Raw genomic sequence first — 13,447 nt, 5'->3', positions numbered from 1 at the left:
TAAAAGCAATATTACTAAGCCAAATATTAACTTTGGACTTACATTGGACATAGATGCGTCTTCATGCGATTATTGGTTGAAAATATTTCAGACCCCTGGTTGTTCTGATCCTTAGTTGTTGTTTATTTGCACATTTTGCGTCTTCATGCGATTTTTTGGTTGAATTATTTCTGATCCCTGGTTGTTCTGACCTTTAGTTGCTTTTTTGCACATTTTTTGCACGTTTGCACAGTCTGTTCTGAACTAGCACATTGTTGAATGCTAACAATATTTCCACCATTTTGCATACTTAAATGAATGTTTACATGTTTTTAGTACCCACCCATAGTAGGTTGATACGTATATGATAATTTAATACCCATTTTGGTTTTAATTATAATGGAACATGAATGTTGACTCCACATTAATCACACACAATTTTCTTTGGATAAAATTGTTTTAGGAAATCTCTGCACGTTATCACCAACAGTTTTTTCTTTCTATATAAAAAATAAACACCAGGTTTTGATGATAAGTTAACTCATCACATCACTGATAGGGTTTAGCGCCATAACCTTTTTATTTTACACTTTTCATTTCCCTCTCCTTCCCATTAAGGAAGTGAGGGCTTCAGGCACAGGCAGCTCTAACCCAGTATATTTCCTTTTCTCTCTTCATTTTTATTAATTTTATTTCACATATTTCTATCACATTGGAGATCTGATTTTTCCATAGCGCGACTTTATTTATTTATTTATCCATACCTAGACTTTAATTGCTTTAGCTAGGACAGTGTTTTAACTTTTCTCTTTCCCGTTCCAGTATATCTGAAAGTTTAACTTTCCTTATTTAGCTGTGGCATGCAGTATTTGAGTTCATTTCTCAGCTGCTACACCTTCTACTTTATCCCACTGTATGAGGCCATTTTCAGGTGTAAGGTTGCTTTCTGAATTCTGTCGAGACCCTTCCCTAACCAAATAACTTGTAAGCCTATTAGGATTTTGGTTGCTTTGTTGCCCGCCCCATAGTTAGACTGCTTTTGAATATCCCATAGTTAAGAATAAGAATCCGGTAGTATATGATTAGGAAAATGGTATTTTGACACCGGCCCTTCCTAGCTGTATTTATGATCTTTCTATTGAATGATACTAAACCAAGGCTTTCTGGGAGGGGGGCTTATATCGGGGATATCCTGAAGCCAGTGTCCAATCAGCTGAAGGTGGTAGCATATAACCCATAGTTAAGAATCCTGTGTTTTGTACTGTACTCCAAGATAAGGATATTACTGATAAGTCAAAATTGCATCTTATTGTAAAATACAGTACAGAGAATTTTTCTCTTATGTACTCCTCATTAAATCCTTTTCTCCTTTGAGGGGCACAGGTCCCACTCCTCTGTGTTCATGATCGTGCTGTCGGTACTGATTTGCAAAAAAGTTAAAAAATTCAAGCATACTTGGTAGTAAGAGGGTGTTCTCCTTGCCTGGCCTACAGTTTTTTTTACTTGCCAGCATTCAATTTACATGTAGGCGGCAGTATAACTGGAAGGTTATATATAGCTGTCCTCAACGGACTCCAAGAAAAAAGATTTTTACAGTGAGTGCAAAAATCCTCAATTTTTGTCATCATCATATATAACTGGAATTTCATACAAAATAAACACGTGTTCCTTTTCGCTTCTCTATTTTACATTATAAACTCTTGTGGGCGGAACCTTTCTGCAATGATTCTTTAAGTTTTGTCTTTTGATTTCCCCAATGTGAAGAGTGTAAAGCAGTGATGAATGTGGTGGCATTCCCACTCAGTCAGTGACCCCATGGAACAATGCCACCAACCTGCCAATTAGAATCCAGCTATGCTTAAAACAAAACTTTCGGTTTCACAGCAGATCATTTTTAATGTTTGCATATTTACTGTATATGTAAGGGCATTGTGCATTATGGTTTATAATTAAATGTTTGCTGGTTTGTCTTCCAGGCTCGTCACGCTACATATGGTATAAGAAAATGCTTCCTCTTTCTATTACAATGTCAGTTAACCCTTGTCATGGTTCAGGTAAGTGAGACAGCGCTTGAAAATTCATGTTAGAGCTGAGCTCCAGGCAAGATACAAGAATCCAATTGTTAAATGTATTTTTGCTTCGGACTAGTATAAGTGCCTAAACAATAAGTATATATAAGCGGGGCACCTACCCCACCTCACCAAAAGATGTATTTGTGATTAATGGGCAGCTGCCCCATTAAATATCAAATGGCACTTTAATAAACTAAAGGAGGTACTAGCGCAATAAATGTGACAAAACCCTTCAATGGTGATGATCCAATATATGCAATGTATTCAAATGTCCATGCAACAAAAACTACAACATATAAGTGCATGTGTACTATAAGTCCATATCATGTGAATCCAATCACCAGGTTGCTGAGCGAACACAATATAGAAAACTCCTTCCAGGTCACCAAAAGTGCTCCACCACGTGCTAGTAATTTATTGCACTCATCAAGGAGCAACCAATGAACATATTGGTTTAAAGCCATCCATCCACACAGATATGTCTGCTCGTCTCCTGGTGGGTCCCGATGTTGCTCGTAAACCAGAAATCCCAACAAGTAGGGGCATATAGTGTGATACCGTTTTTTAAATCGACAAAACCTGTAAAATCATATTCATATGCACTGACATATAGGTGCTGTAGATGTAGCTCCACCATAAACAGTTTCCTCGGTCAGGAATGTAATATCCTGCCGCTTGTGTTCCCAAGAGCCGGCATGCACTCCACATACTCTGAAACCAAGTAAGATGAGAACTTGGTAATGACGCCGACCTCTCAAACGATTTCTTGTTCTAGTTTATGAGCAACGTCGGGACCCACCAGGAGAGGAGCAGACCTATCTGTGTGGATGGATGGCTTTAAACCAGAATGTTTGATTGCTTGTTGGTATTGTGGGTATAATAAATTACTAGTACATGGTGGAGCACGTTTGGTGATCTGGAAGAAGTTTTTTGGCAACTATATTTTATTCGCTCAGCAACCCGGTGATTGGATACACATGATATGGACTTATAGTACATGTGCCCTTATATTTTGTGTATTTTGTTGCATGGACATTTGAATACATTGCACATATTGTATATCTGGTTCATCACCATTGAAGAGTTTTGTAAATTTTATTAGGCTAGCACCTCCTTTTTTACGTTAGTTTGCTTTATAGTATAAGTGCCTGAAAGGGTCTTCATATCAGCCACTTGTAATCTACACAGCAGCAGGGCAAGCACTAGTTACCTGTCAGGTTTGCCTCAAGGAAAAAGGCTTACAGTGGAATTGAGCTAAAAAAATTAAGATTTGCCATGCTGTAGGTAGCAATTAAATTGTTTATTTAAACTCCAGATGAAAAATAGCAGTGCATTTTCTTGTATGTAAGTTTGTCTAGGCACTCCTGTGCCTACATTCTTATAACTATATGTCTGCAGTGTGAGTAATTTGATGTCCGTACTGTGGGTCTCACTGTTCTCCTTGCTGGAGGCTCTGACATAAGGAAGCAAAGCCCTGTCTCTATTACAATAGACACACAGAGGCAAAATGCAGAAAAATTTCAGTAATAGGGAAAGATTAGCTGCAGGAAAACCACAGGCCATGCTAGTGAATAGTCTTTTGCCATCTGCCTGCGTTTTTTGGGGTAGAACTTCCAAGGTTCAGTTCACCATATTTAAAGGAGAGTATAACCATATGGCAGTGCTTTTGCTTTGTTATTGTCCACTGACAGGCTGGGGTCAGTCCTGAACCAGGCTGTATTGTTGACAGTGTAGCCTGTGGGGAAGTCCAGGTCCTGATTTTGTGGTCTGGCAGGGGTTTCTGGATCACTTTCAAATTATTATTATAATACGGGATTTATATAGCACCAACTGTTTGCTCAGCACTTTACAGGAGGGCACACAGTACAGTTACAATTCAATACAGGAGGAATCGAGGGCCTGCTTGTTAGAGCTTACAATCTAGATATGCTACACCCTTAGGACTCAATTAGCTGGAAGTAGTTTTGCCCCACTGCTGTTCCCATATTAGAGATTGTCTGTGGATCCACTCCCTCTAAGATGATTTCTACTTTCCATGCAATGCACCTTACCCCTCAGGCAGCTGTGTTCTGCCAAATTAAACAAAAGTGGCAAATGGATATTGGGGTCCTGGGGGATGATGAGGACAAGTGAGAAGCCTGCAAGCTGGTCTACCCCAAGCTATCTGACAGACTAACACGGCTATATATTTTTCATTTGTCCATTTTAATTCCTGTATATCTTAGGCCAAACCACAGTCTTGTATGTCTCAAGTGCTCCAATTCAGGTTTTTCTCATTTACTCTGGGCATGTCCCTTGATCCAAGGCTATTGCTAACAGGTCGAAAGGTTTCTTCATGATAAAATGAGCCCTCCAATTTACCTGAACCCAGTGAACTCATTAAAGTGTACGTAAAGCCAAAAGTTAAAGAGTAAATGCGGTCTGCTCACATAATTTGTAATAAAAACATCTTTGCCATTCTGAAGCTTCCCTCCAACCACTTTGCATGTTATTTTATATATACTGTTATTCTGTACTTGCCAAATATGCTTCAGAAATCTCCCTCCACTATGTCTGGCTGCAACCATTTTAATTGTGGGCAGCTGAAGCTGCTGCCTGTTCACTTCCTGGATTTACACAGACACACAGAGGCACACCTCCAGCTCTGCAGCCCTGCAGCTCTCATTGGCCCTCTTATGACTCATCCGCCCTCCCCTCCTGGAAAACTCTCTCAGGATAGTGAGAGCTGTGCATTAAGTCATAAGCCTAGGCTTTTAACCAGACAAGGAAGAGGAAGTGGGCTGTATAAGGCATTTACTGGCAGAAAAAAAAATGTACTATCCAAAGTTAAAATAACAAGGGCAGAAGATTTAATAGATGAGAAGTTGGGAAAAAATGACTGAAGTTCCACTTTAAATATTTAGAGTTTCCACTGTAACAGGAGGTATGGTTAGAGTAAGGGATCGTGCACACAGCTGTAATGGGTACATACAGCATCAATCCTCAGTACAATGACATTTTCCCATTTTATGTCTATGGGCCGTATGCACCCCCTGCAGGGCCTAATACATTTTTACAGCGGCTGTGGATGCTGTATGGCCCCCTAATAGCCATGTACATGAGCTTTAAATCTGCTGACAGTTTATGGGTGTATTTTTTCGCTTTAGGGAGATGTTTCCTCTTGCTTCATTTTGTGTCTGTGGGACAGGAAGTTGTAAAGAAGGGAAATCTCCCTGAGGGAACACACAAGGCAAAATTTTATCTTGTGTAATATATATATATATATATATATATATATATATATATATATAAATGTATGTCTTAACTATTTAACTTAAAGAACATTTTGCATACACTTTAGGCCCCTTTCACACAGGTGCCTCCGTGAAGCGGAATCCGCTTGTTCGGCGGGGGATCTCTCCACTGATCCCCGCTGAGCAGGCGGATGACAGGTCCCCTCTCCTCTATGGGGCAATCTCATGGAAATGGACCACCTGTCTGTTTCTGTCCAATGCCATCCGCTACTCCCAGATTAATGGGGCAATAGGACCACCATCTTTTTTTTTTTCGGATCGGTGTACACTGACATCTGCCGCTCCATAGAACAGACTGGAGGGTCCGATCAGGTCCGCCTGAAAAACTGAGAGGCGGACCTGATCAGATTGCCTGTGTGAAAGGGCCCTAAAGATAAAACAGGAATGCTGTAAAACTATTTTACTGTTTTATGGAAAAATAATTGATTTACATTGTCAGAATATCTTGTATTATGGAAGTTATATGAACATTTTTTCTTCTCTAGTTCCTGGCCTGTCTGCTCCAGCTACCTCCTTTACTCAGCACGACAGATATTTTATGGTTGTCTTGCTTCTGTTATCCATTACTGAGGTGAGTGATGACATAACTAAATGGACGTGCCATCACTGTTTTTGTCTGTCCCTCCAAATTCTTCACATATCTCTACCGTTCCTCTGCTTTGCTGGCTAGATTGCATACCATCCCTGGAAATTATGCAAAAAGTGACAGCATGCTTTAAAATATCCCCATACTGTCCCATTCCACTAGATAACTGAGAGTGTTTTGTTGAATTGGGAAAGTCATTTTCGAACATAATAAGTGTCATATTTTTCTTTTGCCTTACTATTTATATACTACGTGCCTTGTTAAAAAAAAAAAAAAAATTGCTACTTATCACATTTTTTTTTTTTTTTTTCAATCCGGTAATTTTTATTAAAGATTGTTTCATAGAAGATTTTGCACAAACACTTATTCATTTTTAGATTTAGTACATCTCCTATATTGCATTTGGTCCCTTGCAAAGTCAAGGAGGCCGCTGAGGTTGGCAGCAATGATGATCATTCACAAAGTACAGTTTGTGCTGAAGCCACGGCAGGAAGTACTGTGAGCACATTAAAGCATGCAGTGTATAAATAAGGTGGAAAAGGTAAATGCATAGCAAGCACGGGAAAGGTGTAAAATGATGGTCCCCATAGTTTATTTATAGTAGAGCCAAAGGCAACATATTTTATTTTTTTATTTGGGATAGAGTAAAGGAGGGCTATAACCTCTGTCAGTCCTTTTTTTTTTTTTGCTATCTGTGTCCCAATGGGGAGATTTCTTGTCAGTTTCTGTTCCATTCAACGATCTCCCTTCTATTCCTGTTCTGGGGACAACCCAAAATTTGTGATTATTTTTTTTATTTTATTTTTTCAGTTTTAAAGCGATAATGGTAAACAGGACAAATAGAGATGGTGGATCTCATTAAGCAGGGCACAGACAGCAATAAAGGCTGACGGGTGTTCTAATCCTTGTCCATTCTATCCAAAACTAAAAAATGAAGTTTTACCAATCATACTTTTCAGTAGGCTGTAACTAATGATTATTTTCATAATCAGTTGACTGATTAAGGTTTTGATTAGTTGGATAAAAACCTTTAAAACAAAGTGTGGCATGCAGTTTAGTTAATATGTAAAGCAAAAAAAATAAAAAAAAGTTCTTTAATATTTATATGCAGTGGTAGTTATACAAAAAAATCAGCCAGCTATATGGTTGGGAGCATGATATCTAATCCACTCTGCTCTGGCTCCTCTGAGAATAACGGACAGAAAATTATATATATATATATATATATATATATATATATATATATATATATGTGTGTGTGTGTATATGTGTATGTGTATATATATATATATATATATATATATATATATATATATATATATATATAATATGTATATATGTTCACTTATGCATCAGTTGCCCACGCAGGGGATTCTTCCACATAAGATGAATTAACGAAAATACCAAGGCACCTGGCTTGCGTGTTGGCAGCATGGCTGCTCCTCTTACCAGTCCTTTGAGTGTGTCATTCAGCTCTCTCAGAACAGTTGGCTCTAGCCTTCGGTCACAGTGCCCTGCTGCATGGCCCACCTCTGGCCTAAGGATTGGGGTTCTCCTGCTGTCTCATGGCTTCTGGCTGGGGCCGCCTGAGCCCGGGTGAGACTTTCCACCTCCAAGCTGGAAGCTGTCTCCAAAATTAGAGCTTTGAGCAATTCTCAGACCTGACTATATAATGGCCCTGCGCACCTGTGTAGTGAGCCAGGTTGCAGACATCTAGCAAAACCTGAAGCCAGGATTGAATGTTCTGATTCAGAACAACCGATTCTGGAGAGATGCTAGTTCAGAACATCACATTAACCCTTTCTGAGACTCCCGAGTCACCTTTTCCTATAAACGTATAGCGACTGAGCTTCTCTCTGTTATAATAAAAAATAATAATTTATATATATATATTAGTGTGTGTATATGTGTGTGTGTGTGTGTGTGTATATATGTATATATATATATATATATATATATATATATATATATATATATATATATATAATACACACAGTTGGATCGCTGCATCGGTCCTATGTTATAACAGTGCTTATGTTAGTCCACCAGATTTCAGAAAATTTCATAAATGTGTTCCTAAGCATGTAACGTCATATGATGCCAGTTAGTGGGTTCCACTCTGGAAATAGCAGGCGATCCTAAATGGTTGTCAAAGGGTTCACCAAACACCAAGGTCTTCAACACGTGAGGCACAATCCCCTCAGGGGTTACACTCACCAGAGCTCAGAATATCTTGGGCCTTAAAGTAAATCCTTATAATACTTTAAAGAAAAGTCATCAGCATTGCAGGTGGGTTTGGACAGTGTGAATTGCTCCAGTTAGATACAGTTATAAAAAACAAAAAGATTCCAACATAGCATAATCCTGTTTCACACATTTATTAGAACCCAATACCCGTCCCTCATACAAAATACGTACAAGCTGTTTAACCACTTTCAGACTGGACCAATTTGCTGGTCAAAGACCAGACCACTTTTTGCGATTCGGCACTGCGTCGCTTTAACTGACAATTGCGCGGTCGTGCGACGTGGCTCCCAAACAAAATTGACGTCCTTTTTTTCCCCACAAATAGAGCTTTCTTTTGGTGGTATTTGATCACCCCTGCGGTTTTTATTTTTTGCGCTATAAACAAAAATAGAGCGACAATTTTGAAAAAAACGCATTATTTTTTACTTTTTGTTATAATAAATATCCCCCAAAAATATATAAAAAAACATTTTTTTCCCCTCAATTTAGGCCGATACGTATTCTTCTACATATTTTTGGTAAAAAAAATCGCAATAAGCGATTATTGATTGGTTTGCGCAAAAGTTATAGCGTTTACAAAATAGGGATAGTTTTATAGCATTTTTATTAATAATTTTTTATTATTTTTTTTTTTTACTAGTAATGGCGGCGATCTGCGATTTTTATTGTGACTGCGACATTGTCGGGGACCCATCGGACATTTTTGACACATTTTTGGGACCATTGTCATTTATACAGTAATCACTGCTATATAAATGCAGTGATTCCTGTGTAAATGACACTGGCAGTGAAAGGGTTAACCTGTGGGTGGCAGTGTAGGGGTTAAGTGTTCCTAGGGGTGTGTTACTAACTGTGGGGGGGTTGGGCTTTCATTTAGTGTACACTGATCTCTGCTCCAATCACATGGAGCAGAGATCAGCGTCACTAGTTGCTAGGCAGAATGGGAAAATGTTGTTTATACAGCATTTCCTCCATTCGGCCGCTCCGTGAGACGATCGCGGGGATGCCCGCGGCGATCGAGTCCGCGGGTCCCGCGACCGGACTCACGGGGGTCCCGACCAGCGCGGGAGCGCGCCGCCGGCGGCGCGCTCCCGATGGCACGGTGGCAACGAATATTGGACGTACATGTACGCCAATATGCCTGCCCGTGCCATGCTGTCGACGTACATCGTCGTGCGCTGGTCGGGAAGTGGTTAAATCAATAAAGCATGTATAAATGCGTAATCACCAGTCTGTTTCTCAGGATAGCGTCTATGTAGATTCCACAGCCGTGCTGTGGAAACTACATCTTCAACTGTGGGGGCGATCTCACGGCATGGCGACCATGCTTTTATTGGTCTGCCTCTCGGTTTGTTTACTCTTCAAATATAAGCCTGAATGTCACACCCTCAGTTGAAGTCTGATATGACGAAACGCATCAAGGTGTGACCTCCACTATGATAGGAAGTGACGTTTGCGTCTCAGAGTCGGCTGGATACTATCAGGGAGTACACAGCACGACTGTGGAGAGGTTGAATCTGGTACAGATCATCAGAAACGGAGATCAACATTTTTATTAAGAGAGAAAAAATCAAATACCCTGGGGTAATTTATACTGTGAAACACTGAAAGTAATATATATATACAGACACATACACACACACACACCCGAAAAACTATTCATACCCCTTGAAATATTCCACATTTTGTCATGTTACAACCAAAAACGTAAATGTATTTTATGTGATAGACCAGGGGTCTCCAAACTTTTCACTTCGAGGGCCACATAGTATATTTTACACACGCTCGCAGGCCAAAAAAAAAACATTTATAAATAAATTTGCAGCAGTGGCATAGAATAGAATTTGCCTGGCTGCATGGTGCACCTGTGTCCTCTGCCCATACCTAAATGCCATAGCCTCATGCCTTACATCTGTATTTCCATCAGAGTCTCCCTGCAGATTTGTGTGCCCATTAGCTTTCCTCTGCAAATTGATGTCCCCACCATAGCCACCCCACAAGCTTTTGTCCCCATCACCCATCAGAGTCTCTCCACAAATTTGTGTCCCCATTAGAATCTCCCCGCACATTTGTGACCCCATCAGAGCCCCCCACCCCCCCTCCTCATACACATTTGTTTCACCCTCAGAGCCATCACCCTCCCCTACAACTGTGTCTGTCACCATCACAGCTATCGACTCTCCCCCCCCACCCCCGCAGTTGTGTCCCCGTCACTCTTCACAACTCTGTCCCCGTCACTCTTCACAACTCTGTCCCCGTCACTCTTCACAACTCTGTCCCCATCACAGGCACCACCCCCCTTCACAACTGTGTCCCTATCACTCTTCACAACTCTGTCCCAATCACAGCTATCGACTAGCCCCCCCCCCCCCCCCCCCGCAGCTTTGTCAATATCACTCTTCACAACTCTGTCCCCATCACAGCACCATCTACCTTCACAACTGTGTCCCCATCACAGCTATCGACTAACACCCCCCCCCCCCACACACACACAGCTGTATTAACATCACTCTTCACAACTGTGTCCCCATCACAGCCACTGTCCACCTTCACAACTGTGTCCCCATCACAGCCACCATCCCCCTTCACAACTGTGTCCCCATCACAGCCACCATCCCCCTTCACAACTGTGTCCCCATCACAGCCACCATCCACCTTCACAACTGTGTCCCCATCACAGCCACCATCCACCTTCACAACTGTGTCCCCATCACAGCCACCATCCCCCTTCACAACTGTGTCCCCATCACAGCCACCATCCACCTTCACAACTGTGTCCCCATCACAGCCACCATCCACCTTCACAACTGTGTCCCCATCACAGCCACCATCCACCTTCACAACTGTGTCCCCATCACAGCCACCATCCCCCTTCACAACTGTGTCCCCATCACAGCCACCATCCCCCTTCACAACTGTGTCCCCATCACAGCCACCATCCCCCTTCACAACTGTGTCCCCATCACAGCCACCATCCACCTTCACAACTGTGTCCCTATCACAGCCACCATCCCCCTTCACAACTGTGTCCCTATCACAGCCACCATCCCCCTTCACAACTGTGTCCCCATCACAGTCACCATCCCCCCTCACAACTGTGTCCCCATCACAGCCACCATCCACCTTCACAACTGTGTCCCTATCACAGCCACAATCCCCCTTCACAACTGTGTCCCCATCACTCTTCAAAACTCTGTCCCCATCACAGCCACCATCCCCCTTCACAACTCTGTCCCCATCACAGCCACCAGCCCCCTCCCACTTAACTGTTCCCCCAACAGAGCCATCACCCCTCAACACGACGGTATCCACATCAGACGCAATCCCTTCCCGTCCGTCAGTGACACTAATACAGTGATCAGTGCTAAAACTATACACGGTCACTGTACTAATGATACTAGCTGGGAAGGGGTTAAATATATAGGATAATCAAAGGTTAACTGTGTGCTTAACCAGTGTTTTTGTGACTGTGTGTTGCTTTTACTAGGGGAAGAGATGAATTTTATTCCCTGCTTTGCAGGGACACAAAATCTATCTGTTCCCCCCCCCCCCTGTCAGAATGGAGATCTGCCTTGTTTACATAGGCAGATCCCTGCTTTGTGTGTTGTACTGACAATTGGTAGGTGCCAGCAGACATCCAGTGCCCAGCACCCGCAGATCAGCTTCTGCTGTGATTGATCAGTGCAGAATCGCATATATATATATATATATATATATATATATGTGTGTGTGTATATATATATATATATATATGTATGTATGTAAATCTGCTACAGGGCGATCCGGAACCGGTTAAACTTTTCTTTATTGAATGTATAGCTCATTTCCAATTAAACTGTACTTTTTTTTTTTTTCTTTATGTAATCAAATATACATTACATTGCTGAATTTTGTACGCCGCGTTATTTTTTTATATTGTAGGCCGCATTCGGTTTTTATGTTGCAAAAAAATGAAATAACTTTGGTCGGGTGAAATCAAATGACAAGTCGCACCCTATTGTCAGCAATGGCGCCATTCAAATCTGTGCAATGCCGACTTTGCGGTGTCGCATCAGTTTCAATCAGTAGTTTCTGCATTACTTTTAGTGATTTCAGGTGTGATTTTCAAGACATCTGTGCGGCTTCATGCACAGATGTTTATGCAAGTCGCACTGACACGTAGCTCTAAAATTGTGTGACTTTAGATGGAGTCACATGATTTCAAAGCCGCATTCAGTGTGATTGAGGGCTAAAAACTCCTCAATACTCTATTTAAAACAAAACCAAAAAAATGTGTTTCCCTTAATTGGCTGGGCTACACACCCCCTAAAAAACTTAACCACAGTACAAAGGGTGTGTGTGATGCCCTGTCCTCCTTTATTGACACCCCATTTGCCAGCAATTCATACCCATCCAAATGATAGCCTGGAGTTGATGTATAAATACATATTACAGCAGATGATGTAAAAGAACGATTTAGAGGGACAAATGAGTCTATTTATAAAGCGGTGAATGCCAGTGAATGTTTGTTTGCTGAATGTCTGTGCAAAAGATTCACTTTTGTACTTTGTTCCGTTCATCTGCAGACCAAAGGAATGATCTTTGTTCCGTATATGTTGTCAAAGTAACGTGACCGGTAAAGAGAAAATATTTTTAAATAAAATTTGTTCCTATTTACTCCTTATTAACCCTTCGTTCCCTAACAAACGACGCCTTCATCTTCTCCCCTTCTATATTATAAGGTATTATTTTCCAGCAGTTTTTTTTCTATTACTATTTTTCTAACCATAAATGTTTAAACCTTTTTTCATTTTGATTTTTTTTTGTTCATTGTTTTTTTTTTTTTGTGTCACGTTTAAAAAAAAAAGTGTGAAATTGGAAAATATATATATTTTTCAATTGTAAAAAACAAACAAAAACTTTGCAATGCTTTGTACCAGAATCCCATAATATATTGTCATTTTAACAAGGACAAAAAAAAATGATTATTTTACTATTTTTTTATTTTTTTTATAACTGTCTAAAAAATATTTATTAAAATATTGTTACTTTTTTTTAGCTATGGGTTGCACAAGAAATATATTATTTTCAGGCAATCTAACTAAAAAAATACTCATTACATTGTTGTCTTTAACTTCTTCCGGACCGACCCACATACATTTACTGCAGCGGGGCGGGCACTTCAGCGCAAAATCACATACCTCCTGTACATGAGTTTGATCACTGGGTCTGGGGGGCATGCATCGTCAATGACCCGCTCCCGCAGTGAGTGGACACAGTGGAAACCAATC

The 13,447-nt window shown here is 40.7% G+C and overlaps 1 protein-coding gene across 2 annotated transcripts in view; it reads left to right on the top strand.

The window, feature by feature from the left end:
• Positions 1-13,447, top strand: part of TMEM94 (transmembrane protein 94) — a 177,251-nt gene that overhangs the window by 136,966 nt on the left and 26,838 nt on the right. For both annotated transcript variants that reach the window (XM_077459611.1, XM_077459610.1), the window contains exons 25-26: positions 1,956-2,033; positions 5,830-5,915. In XM_077459611.1, the coding sequence (XP_077315737.1) occupies positions 1,956-2,033; positions 5,830-5,915 (164 nt within the window). The remainder of the gene's footprint in view (positions 1-1,955; positions 2,034-5,829; positions 5,916-13,447) is intronic.

The sequence above is a fragment of the Lithobates pipiens genome, unplaced genomic scaffold (genome assembly GCF_037356315.1).
Source record: "Lithobates pipiens isolate NorthernLeopardFrog02 unplaced genomic scaffold, aLitPip1_a1.2 Scaffold_28, whole genome shotgun sequence".
In the NCBI taxonomy this organism is placed as follows: domain Eukaryota; kingdom Metazoa; phylum Chordata; class Amphibia; order Anura; family Ranidae; genus Lithobates; species Lithobates pipiens.
This window is presented reverse-complemented; position numbering and strand designations above follow the sequence as displayed.